At 44.1% G+C, this 22,982-nt stretch overlaps 1 protein-coding gene and 1 pseudogene across 4 annotated transcripts in view; one reads left to right on the top strand and one right to left on the bottom strand.

Moving 5' to 3' along the window:
* FLVCR2 (FLVCR heme transporter 2) overlaps window positions 1-22,982 on the top strand; it is a 59,049-nt gene that overhangs the window by 17,427 nt on the left and 18,640 nt on the right. For 3 of the 4 annotated variants that reach the window (XR_006740984.1, XM_036430804.2, XM_036430796.2), the window contains exons 2-3: window positions 13,528-13,669; window positions 18,661-18,798. Coding sequence is in view for 3 of the 4 variants with exons in the window: in XM_036430804.2 (XP_036286697.1) it covers window positions 13,528-13,669; window positions 18,661-18,798 (280 nt within the window). In the remaining variant the exon portion in view is untranslated. The remainder of the gene's footprint in view (window positions 1-13,527; window positions 13,670-18,660; window positions 18,799-22,982) is intronic. The other variant, XM_045578503.1, reaches the window with a different exon arrangement.
* LOC118729693 lies at window positions 766-6,442 on the bottom strand (annotated as a pseudogene).

Genomic DNA, 22,982 nt, shown 5'->3' with positions numbered 1-22,982 from the left:
TCATATACACAATTTAATGTGTGACCATTGAAAGGCCTGGAGTTCAATTCCCAATCTCCATGGCACCCCATACACTGCACCGCGCACTCCTGTTTGGAGTGTCAACAGGAGTGAGACACAGAGTTATGGCTTTGTGAACAGAGAGCTTCAATTAAATAGAACAGAGCCCAGGATCCTAGTTTGTAGCACCCTGTGTACATATGAATAAAACCTAACGATGTGTTTTAGATGGCCCCATCACCTTTAAAAGTTATTAAAATGGAACCCCATGTCTCAAAAAATCACTCAGAAGTGCACCCGTATTTACAGACCCAGTTAAATTATGCATAAATAAAATCTGTAAGGAGACACACTGTTTCTCAAAATAACAGTGCTCTCCTGAGACCTGGGGGTGACAGGCATCAAAAAACACTTCATGCCTACCCTTTTCAGGTTTACTTGAATCACCAAGATGTGAAATAAATATGCAAATAAAGCCTCAATTCCTTAAAGGAACATGTCATTTCAAAGACTCTCCCATTTGAAGAGTTAATTTTCAAAGTTAAAAAACACACACATAAAACAAGCAGGCTTTGTTTCCACGTGTTTTATAAAACCCAAAAGCCCCTTTGCAACAAGGGGGTCTTTAAGTGTGTTCAATACTATCTATTAATTAGTTGCTAAGCGGAGAGTCTGCCTCCTATTGAATGTAGGATCTGCTATCTGAAGATGCTAGATAAATGCTTTTTTCTAAAGATAAATATTTAGTGGGCAGGAAGCCAGCAATGACCTTAACACTGAAAGTTATTATTGATTTGAATCATATGGACTTGGCATTTCAACAGCTAAGCAGGTGGGGTTCTTGTAGCCCAGGGGATGGATTTAAAAGGTTTGACAACTTGTAGCACCACTTTCAGAGACCGGAAAAAAGAATGGGGTTCAAAATAAAACATAAGCTTAATGACTAGAGAACCAGTACTTGTCACCTTCTGATCGCTTGTCCAGAGTTAAGGAGACACTTCAGCACCAGAGAAACACTAAGAACTCCCAGAGGGCAGGTCCAACTCCCTTTTAATGGGAAGGCAATTAAAGCTCAACTTGTTCCCCCAGGCCAAGAATTTCCCCATTTGTGCCGGTGATAGTGGTTTTGGAGATTTTTTCCCCCTTGCAGACTCTTCGTCCCTTTGTTTCCACCTGTTTCATTTCCGATGGATGCTTCTCCATCTTCTCCAAGGTCTTGCTGGAATCGGCTGGACTCTGGTCTCTGGGATTCATGTAGGATTTTTCTATGATGACCAAAGCTTCTTTTATGTAGTTCTGCACAGCGTACACGTCAGCACAGATGGCCTGGCTGCCAAACCCGTGGGTAATCAGGCTGAAGTGAGACAGGCAATTCTGAATGTTTGCCTCCAAGATCGGGGCTGGCCAGTTGTTCCTGTTGGGTGTTCAGTCTTATTTGAGAAGGTCCATGAATTCTTTACACACTTGCTGTGTGGCCAGCAGCATGTTCTTCTTCGTTGCCATCTTATACCATCCCCCAAGATGAGGTCTAATTAAGTACACGGCCACTGGTTTACTAGGAAACTCAGCTTCACAGACACTCAAATCCTGAGCCAAATGAACAGCCTCCCCTTCTACCAAGGCCGTCTGGAGGGGGACGAGTGCACTCTTCCGTTTGCCGGCTGGAAGATTCAGCTCAATCTTGTCCAACTTCCTCCGCAATGACTGGCCTTCATTTTTCAGACTTGGCTCCTCTGAGAACACTTCCCAGTAATGAGGCATTTAAGCATTCAGGTGGGCACAACCACCTCTGGACTTCAGCAACTGTCACTTTGTATTTCGATGTGGAGCTCAGGAGGGACAATCTTCCGGGGAGACCTCACTGGGGTTCATCACTGCCCCCACCAGTTCCTGCTGACAGGGGTTCCTGGTCATTGAAATGGGACCCTTTCGAATCACAGTCTGATCGTGCAGAAGCAGGTGCTGCTCATCCACCATCCGCACCTTGTCCATCTGTTGCCCCATGTCCTGAAGGCCCAGGTTCCCCGCCAACCCCGCTGTGTCCAGGGCGTGCACATGGGGCAGCAGCAGGTCCAAGCAGCGGAAGCCATCCCTGAGGGCGCTCATAACACCACCGTCCATCCAGCCCAGAGAGATGGGGTAGCAGGCCAGCCAGGCATCCATGGTAGGAGGGCAAGCCAGCAGCCTCCTGGCTCTGGCGGCCGAGCCAGACCTGTGGCTGGTGCAGGGAGTTGATGGCAGGGTATGCTTCTCCCAGATGTGATTAGGGATCTGCCAACTGGGAATAAATCAGCAGCTGGTAGGGAGGTGGAAAGTAGGGTGGTGGCTGGTATTCTGGACTCCTGCATGGGAGGGGCGGTGCAGAGCTGTAGAGATGGCTGGCCCAGGAGAGGTGGGGGAGATGCGGGTTCCCATGGATGCTCCCTTCCTGGCGACACCTGCTTAGTGCGAAACCCTGCTACTGTGAGCAGTCAGTCCTTGAGAAGTATTGGTGGTTTTATTTTGAGACAATGTTCCATAGCCTTAATTTGCTTATGAAATACTTATTAAGCATCTATTCTGTGCCCAGCAACATTCCAAGCCCAGAGGATACAACCGTGAGTGGGAGAAAATGTGTCTGAGTTCAGGTTTGAGGGAGGAGAAATTAGACTGCAAAGCAGTCATGCAAGGGGTGACTGATGGTGAAGATTGCAGGAGGAGGAGGAAGAGGAGGAGGAGGGAGACTTCAGAGCAGGACACTGGGAGGTGTTTTTGTGTAAGCAGGTCCAGGAGGAACTCCCTAACTGGCAGGACCAGGTCTGGTGTTAGGGGTGACCAGTAGTTTTCTCTGTGTAAGGTTTAGATTTCTTTTCCTTCCCACATTTCTCTCTGGGATCACAAGGCAGGGTTAGTTAACTAATGAAGTTGGCATCTTAAGAAACAGCTATGTGGGGCCCACCCTGTCTGTGTCTGGGGACATGCCCTAAAGGAAGAGGAACTGGTTCTTCTCATGGTAGGCCAGAGAGCAACAGCTCCTCCAGGGCCTGCCCCTGAGTAACCAGCTGCCTGGGCCTGCGTTATGCCTTTGAAAATTGAAAGTTGGGGGGGGGGGGGGGGGGTGATGCCAAAACCAGTTTGGCTCAGTGGATAGAGTGTCGTTCTGCGGACTCAAGGGTCCCAGGTTCGATTCCGGTCAGAGTCATGTACATTGGTTGTGGGCACATCCCCAGTCGGGGGTGTGCAGGAGGCAACTGATTGATGAATCTCTCTCATCGATGTTTCTAGCTCTCTATCCCTCTCCCTTCCTCTTTGTGAAAAATCAATAAAATATATTTAATAAAAAGAAAGTTGGGGGGTGCTGTTACCAAGAAAGTCCAATCAGACTTGGAAGGAAACTTGGGAGGATTAGAGACATTTATTGTCACATGAATGACAGCATATGGCGTTGCAGACATTCAGTGCTTTTCCTGGTTCGGGCTGTTCTAGGACCTTCTGTCAAAAGGCGGGGTGTGGTAGAGTTGAGCAGGGCAACAGTATGCAGGACGGTAGGACCTGACTGTTGGCTGCTATGCGCTGGCTTCTGGGACAGAGTTGGTGGGAAGTGCCAACGCATTTGAATGAGGAGCTTTGCATGTTGTCTACTTCCAATACGAAAAACTTGGAGAAAATGAGGCCTGCGCTTTGCCACTTCTAGCTGGCCTGGTGGTTCGAAAGACATCCTCTCTTTTTTCCTCTTTGCTGGCTGAGTCATTGGGGAAGTTCTATGAGCCTGTGGTCATTGGCCCTCAGCACTGTCATCAGAAGGACTTTGCGTGGTGAAGCCAGCAGTGACTCGCGCTGGCGGTGAAAGGGCAGGCAGAGGTTTCACATCTGCTCTCATGTAGACATAGACTGGCCCTTTGCAGATATTTCCATGAGGTCAAGTTCAAGAGGAACACTGACCCTTACAAGGGGGAGCGTGTGGACCAGGAGCCTCCTGAGTTGATGATTAAAAGTAGGCACAAGGGTGAGGCTCAGCTAAAAGGAATAAAGCCCTTTGTCAGCATTCCTTTTCAGTCCTAATTTTAAAAAATCTTTTTTTTTTCTTTGTAGAACTCAAACCCCTCCTCTAAATGTAGCGTCTTCTCTGTTTACAGCCTAGGGGACCTCTGCTCTTCAGCTACCTTGCACCCCCCCAAAGATGAGGAGGAAACCCAGAACCAAGGCTGTAGGTCAAGACCAAGGTATATTAGATAGCTTATAAGCTTGGTGATGTGAGCTCTTGGTTTGCAACGGTTGCCTCCTCCCTTACTTTTTAGTAGGTGTTCAATAAACACCGAGTGTAGGTTTGAGAGTAGGAATTTGATGAGCTGCTATTGCAATGGCTTCCAGGCCTTATCTTGGGGAGCTCCAAAGTTGAGGTTTTCTCTGTGTTATTCCACTTCGTATCTGGTTTCTTTTGATGGTAAACTCACACAATACTTCCAACTGCTACTGTGCCCAACTGGTTTGCTGTAGGAAAGACTGGATATATTTACGTTAGGTTGGAGCTTTGAAGCGTCATCCCTTTATTCAGAAGTTGTTTCCCAAGCTACATTTCTGTTCTTGGCATGGTGTGAGGAGATTTCACACAAGGAAATGTTAGTCAGTGTACCTGTCCTCAAGGTGCTAACTATCTAATTACAGAGACAACACCCTACAGGGAATGAACCCCAAAACTAAGCATTGCATAAGAACCAGAAATCCCATAGGGAGTAACTAAGTGGTCAGTAAAAACAGCGGCTGGAGACACCTGTCACCATTGTGTCCTCCAACAGCCAGACGTATGGAGAGGTGCTTGAATTACAGAATCGAGTATATGAGACAAGAGGAACTATAGTGTCTGAAGGCGGTGACTTCGGTGACGTTCAGCGTCTTCAAAGGATTTGGAGTCAGACAGCCATGGGTTTGAATCTGTTTTGCCATTAGAAGCTGGGTGACCTTGGACAAATTACAGATGTTTTCTCATCTGTAAAAACCAAACCAGAGAGAATGATGCCAACGTTAGGGGGTTGTTGTGAGGCATTGAATGGAATAACATGTGCAAAATCCTTTAGCACGCTGCTCATTATGCATCCGTTTCCTGCCTTCTAATTTGGAAAATAGCCATGACCTGAGAGTTTAGCCTAAGGGTGCAGACTCTAGCATAGATGGCCTGAGCTTGAAGTCCGGCTTGATCATTTACTATTATGACCTGGGACAAGCTACTTAAATGCCAGTTTCCTCGATTTTAAAATAGGGATTAAAAGTGTGTGTGTGTGCGTGTAGTGCTTAGGATGATGCCTGTGGCATGGTGAGCATAATGTACAGCTGTTATTATTATTATTATTACCTTCCCTGGGAATCAAGCATTGCAGCAGGCTACTCTAATTTCAGTAGCTGCTGCTTCCTGCATTACCCTCACCTCTAGGACAGAGGAAATCCAAGATTGTCAAGGTAGCGTAAACCACCAGCATAATCACAGCGCTACAGACAAACTCTGTGACTGGGGAGGGAGCTCCAAGGAAGGTTAGAGTTGACCAGCTCTCACCCTGCTCTCTAAGTTCTTAGAGACCAAAGCTTAGCCTTTTAGACCCATAAACCCCTCTCATGAGTGATTTCCCCCCAAACCAATGGGATTGGTTTTGCTCCCAAAGGTCTGCTACTTCCTCAACTCTGAATTAGCCTTTCCAAAAGAAGTCAAGGGCTTGGATTTGGGGATTGCAAAACTACCGTCATATGAGCAGGCTTTGCATGCATATTGTTGCTTAACCTGGCATTTGTCTAGGAGCTGCCTGTCATTCCTACGTGGCTGGGGGCTTGTTTGTTAGTTCAACATAGATGTCTCAGTGCCCTAGCAGCCACCTTGTTCTCTTTGTTTCTGGGGTGTCCACAGATGGAGTTCCAGGACGGCCCTTGAGCCTCCTCCACAGTCCAAAGGTGGCTTTCCTGTGGAGCACCTTCAGCTAACCTTGTCCCTTACATTTGGGGCCCTGGGACCCCTGTTTGTGCATCATTTTGCTCTGATTACTCAGTGAGGTACAAGCAAATGTCAAAGTGATGTCAAAGTGATGTCAAGAGGTATTTATAGGATGAGAATGATGTATGTGTGCCTCCATAGCACCATCTTTGTGGAGTTTAAATGCCCACACCAGTACACAGTGGGGCAGTGAGTGTTGAAGTCACTTCTTAGCGTCTCACATAATCCCCATCTCTATGGTCCTGGGAGACCCAGCGGGGGCCTCCTTCGGCTGTGACTGCTGTGTCGAGCCCCGCAGTCCCATGTGAGCACGTTTTTGTATGAGATTGGGCATACTGCACTTTAGTGCCCATAAAATTGGCATGGACTTAAACGACCCTTTATTTATATGATAAAATTTTCCTACATTTGTCTATGTAGCTTAAGTGTTCCTCAGCTGTGGTACTCTGTGAACCTTAGCTTCAGATGAATCTTTTCCAAGACCATTGCGATTGACTACAGAGATTCCAGGACACATACAAGTATCTAGTCTCTCATCATATAAATATAACTTTGAAGGGGTGCGGCTGTGTGTTTAAGCTGGCCCATATAGGCTGACAGGCTTAAGTGTGTGGAAATCTATATTGAACCCTGATTTATCTTTCATGGGGCTCTGATTTTAAAAGGATCCTCAATTATGTATTTTTTAAATAGCAAATGTTCTCTGAGAGCCTTGTCTAGATTTACATTTCTAACCATGTCTTTCTGTGGGACTCCATTTCGACTTGTCTAAAGGGAAGGGGTGTTTTGCTGATCTGCTAGTTAACTCCAGCCCATTCATTCAACACACAGTGTTGAGGAAGCCCTTGTTCTGTTTACCGGGCACCAGATCATGCCAGAAAAATGGCTGAAAGCCAAAGGAGTAGAGATGTTTAGAGATCATGCCTAGCTAGGATAATCAAGAAAAACTGACCTTGAGACAGTCTCCTAAAATATAAAGAGGGAGACTTTTCCCTGCAAGAAACTGCGTAGATAAAGGTAGAGACTAGAATAGGGGTGTCGAACTCAATCAGAGAAGGGGCCAAAATCTAAAATCCAGCCTAAATAGAGGGCCGAATGGTTTACTGAACAGTCATAAACTGTCATTGTGATGGAAACGCAGCGGAGTGCAATGATGACAGCGCGGTGCGGGCTACATTGCAAGGCCTGGCGGGACGGATTTGGCCCGCGGGCCTTGTGTTTGACACATGTGGACTAGAAGATGCAAAGGTTGGCATTGTGATCATCCCATCACACTCAGAGAGGGAGTAGGTGGTCATGGGGCTGGAACGGTGGCTTGGAATTAGGTGAAGGAAGGCAAGAACAGCAAGTTGAGGGTTTGGACTTGGTGCTCCCTCTGAGGGGTCCGGCTCCTGAAGGTCCTTGAGCAGGGACTTTGTGATCAGTGAAGTGCTGAGGAGCGTGCCCATGAATATATTATGCAGGAGGAGAGATCACAGTTGTCTGAGGGGAGGGGTTAGATTCAAGGCAGGCTTCCAAGGACAGAGTGGATGGGAGAGGGCCGAATCAAGGGTGACTGAGAGAAAAGAGCAGAGGGAAGGAGCCAGGAGAGGAAGAGGAAGGTAACCAGGGAAGTATGATTGGTCTTATGAGTCCTGGTGGCCCTACCTTTCCTCCTGCCCCCGTGGCTGTGTGAGAGGGCAAGGTGGGAGAGCCAGGCTTGCAGCTGGGGAGTGAGGGCCTTGTCTGGAATCAAGCATTCTTTGGAAAGGCCATTCACATGAGCTCTTTCAGTCCTCAAGACACCCAGTGAGCTAGATGGTGTAACTAGATAGTGTTCTCTTCCTTTTGTAGATTGGGAAACAGGCTCAGCTGAGAGTCTTCTGACCCTAAGGCCTGACCCCTTAACCTCTGTATTAGAGTGACCATGTCTCCGAGGCATGTTGAGGTGGAAAGGAAGAAAGGTGTGGGGCTCATTTTAAAATGAATCTGTAGGAGGCAACCAATCAATGTGTTTCTCTCACATCGATGTTTCTCTCTGTCTTTCCCTGTCTCTAAAAGATTAATGGAAAAATATCCTCGGGTGATGATTTAAAAATAAGTAAAAAATAAATAAATAAAATAAAATGAATGACATGGCTGCTCTGTTGGTTTGATTCAGCGGTTGAGCATCAACCTAGGAACCAGGAGGTTATGGTTCTATTCCTGTTCAGGGCATATGCCTGGTTTGCACGCTCAATCCTCAGTGGGGGACATGCAGGAGACAGCTGATTCGTGATGTTACTCGTCAATGTCTTTCTCTCTCTCTCTCTCTCTCTCTCTCTCTCTCTCTCTCTTTCTCAAATCAATAAACATGTATTTTAAAATGAATGACATGGGTGTGAGCCTCAGAGTAGATCATAGGGAAATCAAGTTTGAAGTAAGCCTTTAAGCTGAGGGTCTGCTGCAGGGAAAGCTGCTGATCCAATAGGGGGACATTTTTAATCCTTGGTGACAGGCAGCCAGTTTCTAAACACCCTGAAATCCTAGAGGACATCCCAGCTCTGACTTGGTGAAGATGTCCTGGGGAAAGGAAAAATTCCATAGACACCCAGCCCTGGGGCTGAGAGTGAGCTCACCTTTCTCTACATAGCAGGTTGGATGGGAGATGGGCATAGAAGGAATGAGGTTGGGTGGGTGAGAAGGTGGTTGCTTCCAACCAAGAAGAGCCGCATCCACCTTGCTGACGGCCTGGGATCCTAGAAAAGGGCTCAGAGGAGACCAATGTTTCTGTCCCTGTTCCATTAGGACTGAAGCCCTCACCTTGGTGTTAACACACAGCTACCTGCTTTTTGTGGAAGCCCCAGGATCCTGTTTTGGCAGCACTTTGGAGGGCAGCTTTGTGCCAGGGTTCAGATTCAGTTGTGACTGGGGGATTTGTTGAATTGCCCCTGGTGATTGGGAGAATGGTTCTAGGGCTCTTAGAGTCTATAGGACACGTCGTGTGTTTGTGTTGTAGTGGGTTAAGTACGGGACTCTTAGCCCGGATGCAGCCCAAAGGTTTTCTGGGTTTATTTTGGCTCTGCCAAAGGCATGAGCCAGAAAGACAAGCCAAAGCCCTCCAAAGCCCTCCAGACGCGTTTTTAATGCTGACGTTGGCTTTGGAAGTTCTCATGACCAGTGACAGTGTTCAGCTATCACCGTTGAGTTTGCAGAAAAGGCAAAAATAAAACAGAAAATGAAAGCTGAGTCTCCCATTGTGGTTTCAACTTGCTTTACTCTGATGATTAGTGATGTTGAACATCTTTTCACATGTCTAGTGGACATCTGTGTGTCCTCTTGTCAACTTTTTAATTAGATTGGATGTTATTTTGTTGTTGAGTTGTATAAGAAATTTCACCTTACACTTGTGAGAATGGCTATCATCCATAAATCAACAAACAATAAGTGTTGGAGAGGATGTGAGAAAAAGGAACTCTTGTGCACTGCTGCTGGGAGTGCAGATTGGTGCAGCCACTGTGGGACACAGTATGGAGTTTACTCAAATAATTACAAACAGAACTGCCTTAGGACCCAGCAATTCCACTTCTGGGAATATATCCAAAGAAACCAAAACACTAATTTAAAAAAATATATTTACCCCTATGTTCATTGCAACTTTATTTACAATAGCCCAGGTTTGGAAGCAGCCCAAGTGCCCATCCATCAGTAGATGAGTGGATAAAAAAGCTATGGTACATTCACACAATGGAATACTACCCGGCTGTAAAAAAAGAAGGAAATCTTATCGTTTGTGACTGCATGGATGGACCTGAAGAGTATTATGCTAAGTGAAATAAGCCAATCAGAGAAAGACAAATACCATATGGTTTCATTTATATGTGGAATCTAATGAACAAAATAAACAAACAAGCAAAATAGAACCAGACGTTATAGATCCAGAAAACTGATAGCTATCAGAGAGGAGGGAGGTAGGGGTCTGGGTGAAAAAGATGAAGGGATTAAGAAAAAATAAAAACCTCATAGACACAGACACAGAGGACAAGGGGTGGAGGGAAGGGAAGAAGGGATGAATGGTAATGGAAGGACACTTGTCTTTGGGTGGTAAACACACAATACAATATGCAGACCATGTATTATATAATAAGACCTATATATTGATAGTTTTATTAACCAATGTCACCTCAATAAATTCAATAAATAAAACAAAATACAAAAAAAAAAAAAAAAACCCAAGTCTCCCAGTATGCCTCTCCATCCTTACTTCTCGAGGCAGAAGATTATTGAAGATTAGGTTGTCCTATATCAGGGTCCTTTGGGGAGCCTTAGGTGATGGCCCATAACTTCCCTCATTCTTGCAAAAGGGACCCTCCATATTCTATGTAACTTCTAGATCTCCACCTCCAAAGCACTGAGAAGGCCAAATATGACCTGCAGCAGGCCCAGGTTCCCAGCATGAAGGTTGCATTTACCTCTGTCTAGGCTGGTTTTTACTCTAAATCTTACAGATTACAGTGAAAAAGCCAGACTGTAATCTGACAAATCAGAGTGACCTAAGATTGGATAAAACTCTAAGACTGAAATAGATTCTGTTCCGGAGAAGCCTGCTCACCTGGGCCTTTCTCATGGCTCTCAGCCCAGGAGGCCGCTGCCAGGCCCAGGGGAGGAGATGCTGGCCGAGAAGGTGAGACCTGCTAGAACTCTGTGTGACCCTATATAAGTCACTTAACCTCTTGAGCTTAACCTCACTTAGCCTCCATTTGGCCCTCTAATAATTAGGTTGCAGCAGAGCAGTGATTTTCAATCTTTTTCATCCGACAGCACACATAAACTAATTACTTAAATTCTGCAGCATACCAAAAATATTTTTTGCCACTATGACCAAAAATCAGTATAATTTTGAATGACTTAAAAAATAATAATAATAGCCGAAACTGGTTTGTTTCAGTGGTAGAGCGTCGGTCTGCGGACTGAAAGGTCCCAGGTTCGATTCCGGTCAAGGGCATGTACATTGGTTGCGGGCACATCCCTGATAGGGGGTGGGCAAGAGGCAGCTGGTCGATGTTTCCCTCTCATCGATGTTTCTAGCTCTCTATCTCTCTCTCTTCCTCTCTGCAAAATATCAACAAAATAGCCGAAACCGGTTTGGCTCAGTGGTAGAGCGTCGGACTGCGGACTGAAAGGTCCCGGGTTCGATTCCGGTCCAGGGCATGTGCGTTGGTTGCGGGCACATCCTCGGTGGGGGGTATGCAGGAGGCGACTGGTCGATGTTTCTCTCTCATTGATGTTTCTGGCTCTCTATCTCTCTCCCTTCCTCTCTGTGAAAAATCGATAGAATATATTTTAAAAAAATATATCAACAAAATCTATTTTAAAAAAATGATAGAAATTACCTACCCTTTTGCTCCAGTGACTTAAAAAAAAAATCAAATGTCTATACTCTACTGTATATAAAGATTTTTTGTAACAAGAATTAATGAATCAGACCCAACCTTGTTATAGATATGACCAATAATATGCAACACTGTTATATGAGTTATATATTTATGATTCAAGATAGGGCATTCATAACAAACATTTATTGTTGTGTTGTCTATTGTCATTTTTTTATGTGACAGTCTAAGGGAAAAGAGGCCTGTGCCCCTGACAAAATAGTCAGGTATTGCCTGTTTTAAAAATTCTTGCAGCACACTGGTTGAAAATTGCTATAATAAATGATGACAAAGGAACTTCTAAACAATAACATTCTATAATTTCAACACACAAATATCCCTATTTGTGTTATCTTTTAATCTTTATTTCACACCCCCATCCCCTCTACATACATCTGGGTACCTCCCAAAATATCTATCAGAAAGCTTTTCATATAGTAGGTGCTTTAGAGATTATAGGTTGGCATACAGTGGAAGAACTCTATACTGGGCCTGTAGATGATGACTTTGAATGTTCCAGAGCTGAGGTCCCCTAGTGACCATCCTGAGTGGCTATAATGGACAGGCTGGAAAACCAATCAAGATGGTCAGCAGATTGGCAACTGATGAATGGCATTATAGTGTGGAATAAAAGCAAATTGCTTCCCTACCTACAGTTTCAAATAAAATAAAGAAAAAATGGAACCTTAAGACAATGGACTTATCTTCCTCCAGTCTTGGAACTTGAAGCTTGCCCGCATTCTTGGGCTGTTTTTCATTTTCTGCTTTGGTATGACACGTGGCAGAAGGGCTTTGGGAGTTGAGTCACAGCTAGTTACTCCAGAATCAAGGCATTTCTGACCTTGGAAACATCCAAGTCCCGTTGTCTGTCAGGTTAAATAGAGTTTGGACTCCAAGGCAAATATGAGATTCTTTAACTCCAACCTTTCGGATCTCATAGATCAGCAGTGGTTCACAGAACACCGGATGGCCACTGCTCCAAAGGTTTCCTGAAACTAGTAGTTGCCAACCTTTTGGACTTCGTAGACCACCAGCAGTCCACAGACCACCAGTTGGTGACTGCTGCTTTAACTAGTTGGTGTGTGTGTGTCTAAATTTGTGCCATCATCTCTTGGACATTGGTAACTAAAATTGACTCTCTCTGTCTTCTATAGCTTGTGTGTTTTTGGCCAGTTTGCCCATATCCTGTGTGTATAGTTGCATGCAATTGCCTATGATTTTATACTACAGGTGCCTTGTCAATTGCTAAATTATTTACACAATGAACTTAAGCTTTCATGTTTGTAAACGTGGTAATAATGTTAGGCTTCTGAGTCTTACTGAATTCGAGTTCTTGGAGTTATAGGGTGTAGAGATTTTCACCTTTCCCCAAGCTGGTCTCTGAGCTCCTGATTGAAACCAAGAATTTAAATGACACACAAAAAAGTCAACATTGTTTTACTGTACCATAGAGACTGGAGTATAGGAACCATTGTTCATTAGTGTGCAGGTTTAGGAGAGCCATCCTGCTTTGAGAACCCCAACTATGATTTTTATTTTTAATATTTTAATTGATTTTTTAGAGAAAGAGAGAGAGAGAGAAAGAGATACATTGGTGTGAGAGAGAAACATTGATCAACTGCCTCTTGCACATCCCTACCACAGATTGCAGGGGAATTGAATCAGCTACCTTTTGGTGCACAGAGTGACACCCAAAAAACTGAGCCATGCCAACTAGGGTCCCAGCTATAATTTTTTTTCAATAGGTATTGATGGTGAGGGCGGTCAGGGGTGTGAGTGCATTGAGTTGTCAATAAAAAGAAAGCTCTCTCTGATATCGTGAAGAGGGAATGTCCCTGTTTAATTTTTAAGAAATACTAGGATTGTGTTTCTTTTTCTTTCTTTAAAAAAAGATATATTTTTATTGATTTCAGAGAGGAAGAGAGAGAGAGAAACATCAATGATGAGAGAGAATCATTGATTGGTTGCCTCCTGCATACATACACTGGGGATTGAGCCAGCAATCCGGGTCTGTGCCCTGACCTGGAATCCAGCCATGGCCTCCTGGTTCATAGGTCAATGCTCAATCACTGAGCCACACTGGCTGGGCTGGGATTGTGTTTCTTTTTAGGAATCTTTTTAATTTGTGCCATCACCTCTTGGACCTTGGTAACTAAAATTGACCCTCTCTGTCTTCTTTAGCTTGGAATTGCGATTGGGTTCTTGGTCCCTCCTGTGTTGGTACCCAATAGCAATGACAAGGACAAGCTTGCCTACGACATCGGCATCATGTTCTACTTAATAGCAGGTATTGCCACCCTGCTTTTCATCCTTGTCATCATCGGTAAGTTCATCAGACTGCTGGGGGCGGGGGCGCAGGGAGGTTCTATGGCTTTGGTGGGGCTCTTGTGCACATGGCTCTGGAATATGGTGGACACTTACAGAATCTGAAGGCCAGGCTTCTAATAGTCTTCAAGTGCTCTAGCCTACGCAGTTGCCCCCAATAGGGTGCTAGCTGGTCTTGTGCACTTTGCGAGTGGCTCAGTAAAGGTTTGATTGTAATTACAGGGTTCCCCCGTATGACCTCACAGGAATTAATGGTCAGCCTGCTGATCCCTTGGTGAAGCCCTATGAGCACTTATGACAGCACAGGCATTGTGCTGTTCATGCTCAATCTCATGTAAGCCTCAGCAACCCTAGGAGTGAAGGTACCATTCTCAGTCCCATTTAACAAAGAGGAAGACTTAGGGGACTTAAATAAATTATTCAAGATTTGATAGTCCTTAAGTTGCAGAGATCAGATTTAAGCCTAAATTTGTGTAAGGCCATACTCTAAATTTCTGGAACTGAACAAAACAGAACTAACCCGCAAACACTAATCTCATAAATTCACCCGAGAATACCTAGGTACCACAATTTTAATGCTTTTCTTTAAAAAAGATTATAAGAGTAATAATCTGCTCATGAAAAAAATCTAGAAAATACAAAAAAGAATGACCATTAAGTTAGCCTTGGACAAGTTAATATCAACCTCAGGTAGCAATTATTCATTTTTATATAAAGGTATATTTAATCATTGAGGTATTTGGATAATATAATTTGAAAATTCTTTTATTATATGTTTCATGAGTACAGTATTCTAATTTGACATCTGTATACACTTTATCCTCAGCACAAGTCTAGAAACAATTCCTCACCATACAACTGATGGATAATATAATTTTATATCCTCTTTTATAATCTGAGTGATAGTATATGGGCTGTGATAAATTCAGAAACAGCAGAGTAAAGGTTTTCATTTTCAGTTAGTCACCCGTCTAAAGGTTAACCGGTTTTCCTCCTAATATCTGAAAGTTTCACTCACTCATGTTAAAGGTTTCATTCCTTCCTTCTGGCCTCACATCTAGAGTCAAGTTTATAATCATTTACTTCATTCAGCTGTTCTCACCTCGTTATTCCCTCCCTGGGTCCACGCTGAGAAAGGGCTGCCTGCAGGCCTCTAAGAGCCAACAGGATGTCTCGGACAGAGGACATGATGTTCCCGGGAAGGTAGAAGCTGCCGAGCTGTGAGTGAGAGCAGGAAAGAACAATCTAGCCAGGGATCCTCTTACTCGGCCAGACTTTAAGTTTCAAATTGGAATGTTCCCAGCTCCAAATTCTTGTGTTTGTGGCAAGTGAGGGCCTGGTTCTTTGGAGCTGAAATCCTGGAGGTAGGGCATTTCTACATTCTGGCATTTTATTATCAAGCACAGACTGAAAGATCTTATCTGAAGCAAGCACCTGCCATGGCAGGGATCAGCCCCTTGCCTTGCTTTCTTTACCCCGATGAAAGGGGAGGCGAACAGCCAAGACAGTGAAGGAGAGGTTCCCAACAGCAAGGAAGTCATCCAGGAGAAAATTACCCAGACTACTTCCGGAGAAGAAAGAAGCAGGGCTCTGGAGATATGCTAAATGAAATAAGCCAGTCAGAGAAAGACAAATATCACATGATCTCACTTAGATGTGGAACCTAATGACAAAATAAACTGATAAACTGAATAGAACCTGAGGCATGGGGACATGGAACTGACATATCTCAGGGGGAAGGGCAGGGACAGGGAAGAGGTTAACCAAAGAACTAACATGCATGTGTGCCTTGCCCATGGACACAGAGAGTGGGGTGAAGGAATAGGGTGGTGAGGAGCTGGGTGGAGGGGTACAATAGGGGGACAAGTGGGGGGCATCTGTAATACTCTCAACAATAAAGACTAAAACATAAAAACATTTGAAAAAAAAAAAAAAAAGGAAAGAAGCAGGGCTCTGTAGTCAGGGCTGGAGGGGGAGGGAGAGACTTTGCTCTTCAAGACATTGAACCTCATTTCCAGAGCTTCCTTTAACTGGACTAGGAATGAGTGTGTGTGTGGGGGGGGGGCCCACATGGTGCCTGCTTGGGCCCAATTGGGGAACCAGTTCAGCCAAGAAAACTGGTTAAACTGACCTGCCCTCTAGAGAACTGAATAGCAGCCAATGCAATTAAATTGATTGTACCACTTGTACTGAAAAGAGAATATAAAAGTCCTTCACGTCAGAGTAGCCACTCCCATGGGAGGCTGTATTAATCCTCTAGGCCCCGTGGTCGGCAAACTGCGGCTCGCGAGCCACATGCGGCGCTCTTTGGCCCCTTGAGTGTGGCTCTTCCACAAAATACCACGGCCTGGGTGAGTCTATTTTGAAAAAGTGGCGATAGAAGAAGTTTAAGTTGAAAAATTTTGACTCTCAAAAGAAACTTCAATCGTTGTCCTGTTGATATTTGGCTCTGTTGACTAATGAGTTTGCCAACCACTGCCCCAGGCCAAGCATGTCAAACTCAAAGGCTAACACTGGCCAAATAAACAAGGTTTAAGTTTATGTGAGCCACACACAAAAAAAAAACCTTCAATTTTCATAGAAACATAGGTTTCTTTCAGTAGAGACATGCCAAACACAAAGGGCTGAAATAAATGAGTAATCGCTAACACAAAATAATAGAACATTTTAATAAATATTAATATTTTTTCTTGAACATTAACTTATCAGACACTGAATAACTGTTCAAATTAATAAGCATAATTCAAAGTAAACCTATTTTTCTTGTTCTCTGAGAGTGAAATATTTCTTGTTGCACACATACCAAACAAGTCAGTCCAAGACTAATGATGTGGTAGTCAGCTGCTAAAATATTCGCTGCTAGTATTAGTGGAGAGAAATGCTGCGCCTGCACGTAAGGTGTTTAAGGGAAATAAATGCAACACGATTATAGTAATCAGTCATCAGTGAACGCTGTAGTTCATTATTAATAATACTAGAGGCCAGTTGCACGAAATTTGTGCACTCAGGGGGAAGGGCCCTTCAGCCTGGCCTGCACCCTCTTGTAGTCCAGGAACCTCAGGGGATATCCGACTGATGGCTTAGGCCCACTTCCCAGAGCAGTCAGGCATCGCTAGCACTGCTGCAGAGGCAGGAGAGGCTCTCACCACCGCCACTGCACTCGCCAGCCATGAGCCTGGCTCAGGGCTTCTAGCTGAACAGCTCTCCCCCTGTGGGAGTGCAGTGACCACCAGGGGACAGTTTCTGCATTGAGCATCTGCCCCCTGGTGGTCAGTGCACATCATAGCAACCAGCTATTCCTCCATTGGTCAATCTGCATATTAGCCTTTTATTATATAGGATGTATAACAGAATATTGTAAAAATTAAGTTACAAAATTTGTATTAAAACACTTCTTACATACCACTATATTGGCTGGACCAAAAAAATATTCATTGTGGGTCTCATGTGGCCACGAGCCTAGTTTGACATGTTTGCTCTAGGCTCTGTGAGGAAGATGTCTGATTCAGACTTTGAAAAACTAGGAATTGGACGTCAGATTTTTTTAATAGGAGATCCTTTTAGGTAGGGATATGTACTGACCGCCCTGTGCCAGAATAGTTGCTAAGCACAGGCAACACAGTCTCCTCCCCCTCAGTAGGAACTTGGGTGCTAGACCATGAGCTGGGCCCACTAATCCTAAAGCCTCAGCTCTCATGTCCTTTCTATCCATGTGTGACTATTGTGTGGTTTTCAGTGCTCGTCAGTGCTTTTTTTTTTTTTTGTAACTGGACAACCTTGAATCATATGTGAGCCTTTATTCCAGTAATGCTGGTGGTATGGGAGAGCATCAGGTTATCTATAAAAATCTGCTCTGCCTTTCCCCATAAGTCAGCTGCTTATACTGGGTAGAAAGACAAAGATTACATGGGGAAGTAGGGATTACAGGCATGAGGTAATAGGCATGGTATAATCATTGTAAGTTATAAGTTATGCGGGCTGTGGGGAAGTGGCAGGGGGGGATGAGGGAGGGGACTCAAAGGTCAGGTGCCTTGGGGCACCCCAGGACCAGATTACAGATTACAGGTTCCGGTAATAGGGGCTGGAGGTTGTAAAGAGCAGGTGCCTCCAGGACTAGATTGCTTCAGCCACGAGGCTGTAAATATTTTCATAATGATGGGCAGTTCTCAGGAAAGGAGGATGGACTGCATTCCAATGTTAGCTCTCAAGTCCCAGGGTTTACAACTCCCAACGAGGTTAGAATGAGCCTTCTCTTTCTTTCTTTCTTCCTTTCTTCCTTTCTTTCTTTCTTTCTTTCTTTCTTTCTTTCTTTCTTTCTTTCTTTCTTTCTTTTTATTAATTTAAATTATTTATTGTTTAAAGTGTTACATATGTCTCCTTTTCCCCCTATTGACCTCTCCCCAGCCGCTCCCATCCCCCAGCACATGCCCTTACCTCTCTACTACCTGTGTCCATTCGTTATCCTTATATGCATGCATACAAGTCCTTTGGTGATCTCTTACACCTCACCTTCCCCCCATCCTTGCCTTCCTTCTGAGGTTTGATGGTCTATTTGATGCTTCTGTGTCTCTGGATCTATTTTTGTTCATCTGTTTATGTTGTTCATTCTATTCCAGAATGTGCTTTCTTTAATCAGAACAAAAAATCATTCTTATAACTAATAGCTAGTCCCCAATATTATATTTCTGTCCCTAACATTATGGGACTTCTTGATCCTTGAACACTGCCCCAATTATTGCAGTCATCCAGAGGCCATGAAGAAAAAGTAATCAATGTAAAAAAAATAATCAGTAGACCACATACTCAGCCATAGACAATGAAAAGCAGCTTCAAGAGAGGAAGCTGTAAAGGATTTAATTGAAGAATTAATATTTCCTTTTGAGTCCCAGCTCTTTCTTGGGTGATGGGAGTCAGCTCTTGTCCATGTGTAACTCTGCTGGGCTGTAACTACAGGGATGTTCAGTGATCTCTCTGTTTCTTTCCTTTCAGTATTCAAGGAGAAGCCTAAACATCCCCCCAGCAGGGCCCAATCCCTGAGCTATTCCTTAATACCGGATACTTCGTACTTAAACCCCATCATCCGGCTCTTCAAAAACCTCAACTTCAAGCTGCTTGTCCTCACCTATGGTAAGATGCATATGTGTCCAGAAGTGTACTTGAACTGGGAATGTGAGGCAAGAGGCCTGATGTGTCTATGTATCTTACTTTTTCCTGATCCCAAATGCACATGTAAAGTAATTGTCGAGGGTCAACCGGAACAGTCAGCTGTGTCTCAGGGCCTTTGCAGGTTCTGCAAAATCTACTTAGAAAACCATTCTTTTCCCGTATCAGATTATCTGGCATATGCCTGGTGATCCTCCAAGTCTTACTTCAGTATCACTGCTGTAAAGCAGGATCAGGTGATCTTTCCTCTTGCTGTGCTCTTCCATTTCCAGGTCTGTCTTTCTCACTAGACAAGAATCTCCTTGAGAGCAGAGATTTATATGTCTTTTCATCACCAGTAGTGACTGGCCTGGAGTGGATACTCCTATAGTTATTGAGTAAATGAATGACTCTTAATAAATAAATGCATAAATGAGTTTTGCTATATGAATCACTCCTCCACCCATCTTCCTTCATCTTGTAACATTGACTCCCACAGAGTATTTATTTGAATGTAAGAAATATCCTCTTTTATTTTATTTAAAAACTAGAAGCCTGTTGCATGAAGATTTGTGCAATAGGCCTTCCTTCCCCTGGCTGCTGACACCGATTTTCCTCCGGCACCCGGGACCCAGGCCTTCACTCTGGCTGCCGCCTTCCATCTTTGCTCCAGCCAGAGTCTTTGCTCCAGCCAGAGCCTTTAATCTTTACTCCAGCAGGAGCACCACTCCTGTAGCTCCCTCTGCCCCCTGCCTTTCCCCTCATAGCAGCTGTCCCACCCTGCCTGGCCGCATGCATGCTGCCCAGAGACCTGGAGTGGCTGGGGGCGGAACTGCTGCCATCTTTGTTGGGTAAATTTGCATGCTCACTCCTGATTGGCTGGTTGTGTCACAAAGTGATAGTAATTTGCATATTCCTCTTTTATTAGTGTGCACATGTGCGTGCGCGCGCGCGCGCGCGCGCACACACACACACACACACACACACACACACATATATATATATATATACACACACATATTTAAGAAAGGAAGGGAGAGGGAGAGAGAGAAACATCAATGATGAGAGAGACCCTTTCAGTCTGCAGACCAATGCTCTGTCCTCTGAGCCAAACCAACTAGGGTCTCTTTCATTTTGTTGCCTTCATTAAGGTAAATTTTAATCTTTATTCTGTGTATTGGCTTGCCTCTCCAGCATGATGTTTTCTGCACCTTTTTCCCCAACCTTTAATAAGAATGTTAGATCAGACAAGGGTAAGAACAGAGCCTCGTGGCATTCTATTAAATGGATCTACCCAATTGCACTGCTCTTCGTCTTACATTTGATCACTTAATCAACTAGCTAGTTTAAATAACTCTACAGGTATTTAAAAAAATGAGATTGGTTTAACATGATTTATTCTTGGTGAAACCTCAGTTAACGATAACCTTTTATTGTCTATAGGTTCATAAGCCATGGGTTTTATAACAATAATAGCATTTACTATGTGCCAAGACTTTTCATATATGCTTTTATTTAACTTCCCCCACACCCATGTTAGGTAGATACTATAACCATCCCCAATTAACGTATGAGGAAACTGAAACGCAGAGGAATTAGGTAACTAGCTTGAGATCACACAGCTTTTAAGTGCCAGGACTCAGATACAGGTTTGCCTAGCTCCAGCTCCTGCCTGCTTGATGCTTATTACATACTAATAATTGCCTATGGTCCTTCCTAAAATCGTGCCATGGTTTCATGTTAGGCTTATCAATGCCATTTATCTCAAAGTGTTTATCTACTAAAGCATTGATAAGAGATGGCATCGTTCATGGCCAGAGAGGCACACCTAAGTGTTTCTGGCATAAATGTAGTTCAGTAACCTCTCATCTGGAATAGCTCTTGGTAACTGATTAGTCTTCAAGGCCTCATTCTCTCCAAGCTTCTCAGCTCTTAGGATATCTCTGCATTTATCCACAGTAATAACCTGGCTTGTGTGGGTTGATGGGCAAAACAATTCACTTCTGAGTCTCCGAAGCATTGGACTCTGCTGTATGTGGGTAGAATTTATTAACATTTTCCTCAAAGGCCTGGGGGTACCTGGATGTCTGTACTCATCTCAGAGAACCACAAGCCTAATTTCCATGGTAGAGAATTGGCCGTGGAGACAAGGCTCTTTGCCAACAAGGAAATGATTCTTAGGTTCAAACACAGACTTGAAAAAAAGCCTATTGAGCCCATTACTGTTTTTTAGGCACCATGTGAAGGGCTTTACATGCATTATCTTTTAATCTTTGAAACAAACCCATGACATAGGTCCTTAACTCTATTTCATTTTATACCCGAGGAAACCAAGATTCTGGTTTATTTCCTTGCCAACCATTGGACAGCTAGAGAGCAATAGAGCTTGGATATACACTTATGTCTGTCTGGGGCCTGAGCCCGTCTTTCTAACCAATGGTGTCCTGCCTCCTCATGCAGAACACAGCCTCTTGGAGACAGAGCCGAGCTCCTTTCTTAGCCCACTTGCCCAGGTGGTCTTGGGTCTACCCAGGGGAGTGTATTCTTCCTCAGATTTAATTCTCCAGACCAGTTAACATGGGGTTGCTTTCTTCTAGGGTTGGATCTAGAGTTTGAGGGTTTGGGAAGCAGGACCAACCTATTGGCCAGCTATCTGTGGGATTTGGAGATGACAGCATCTCAGCCTTAGTGTGTGTCTCTTTAAGGTTTGCAGGTCATGTAAAGGCAGTTCACCCAAGAATCTGCTTTCTTCTCCCACTTTCTTTGCTCCAAATCATCATCATCATCATCATCATCATCATCATCATCATCTAAAAAACAAACCCCTATAAATTCAGCACATGGCTGGGATTCTAGCAGATAATACAATAGCATTTCACAAACACATTTGCAGGACTTGCCTTAGAGAAAGAACCTTGAATGCTGGTTCGCTGAGTTCAGAATTGCGCATAAAGAATGGGAGGTCTGAATTTTGGTGTCAGTTACTGAGTATACCACCTTCACCCATCTTTTGTCTTTCTAACCCCCTAATCCCCTCCCCACTCATTCCTTTTTTAAATATGTTTTTATTGACTTTAAAGAAAGAAGAGGGAGAGGAGGCAGTCAATTGATATATATATATGTGTGTGTGTGTGTGTGTGTGTGTGTATATTGTGTATATATATATATATATATATATATATATATATATATAGGCAGTAAATGGATATATATGTGTATGTGTGTGTGTATACCCACACATACACACATATACATCAATTGATTGCCTCCTGCACGCTCCTTGCCCCCAAACTGCTGGGGATCAAGCCTGAAACCCAGGCATGTGTCCTGACAGGGAATCAAACCCTGAGACCTCTTGATGCATGGGTCAATGCTCAACCACTGGGCAATGCTGACAGGACCCATTTCTTTTCTTTCTTTAAAATATGTTTTTATTGACTTCAGATAGGAAAGGAGAGGGAGAGAGGATTAAAAACATAAATGATGAGAGAATCATCAACCAGCTGCTTCCTACATGTCCCCCATTGGGGACTGAGCCCCATTTCTTAAATTCTCTTTGGGAAGAATGGCAGCCTTCCAGGGTGAGCCCTGCTCTGCCCCCCTTACTCCTGCTCCCCACTTCTGACTTAGCGTTGACTCAATATCCAGGCTGCCTGGCGTAGGGGATGGCTATTGATAGCATTTGCTCCTCATTGGAGTTCTCTGAATGGGCACAAAAGCTGCTGTGTCAGCTGCCCAGAGCTGAAGTGCAGTGAAAGCTTCAGAGGAATTTCCCTATAGGGTCTTGGCCACACCCTTAGAGGTAGGTTTTTTTTTTTTAGATAAAATAAGGGCCATCAAGTTAAACACATACCTGGGTTACCAATTTGCTCCCACTCCCAGTCAGGCCCAAGTGGGAGGCAACCAGTCAATGTGTCTCTCTCACATTGATGTTTCTCTCCCTCCCACCCTCCTTCCCTCCCTCCCTCCCACTCTCCTTCCCTCCGTTCCTCCTTTTCATTCTCTCAGAAAAAAAGCAATGTGGAAATAACCCCAAACATGCCCCATGTGATATTTGGGGTATATTTATGCCAAAAAGTGGTTCATTTTTCTGAAATTCAAATTTAACCAGGTATGTGGTTTGTCTTTGTTTGTTTCTTAAATCTGGCAGCCCACTTAGAGGAAGGAGG

The sequence above is a fragment of the Pipistrellus kuhlii genome, unplaced genomic scaffold, assembly GCF_014108245.1.
Source record: "Pipistrellus kuhlii isolate mPipKuh1 unplaced genomic scaffold, mPipKuh1.p scaffold_m20_p_1, whole genome shotgun sequence".
In the NCBI taxonomy this organism is placed as follows: domain Eukaryota; kingdom Metazoa; phylum Chordata; class Mammalia; order Chiroptera; family Vespertilionidae; genus Pipistrellus; species Pipistrellus kuhlii.
This window is presented reverse-complemented; position numbering and strand designations above follow the sequence as displayed.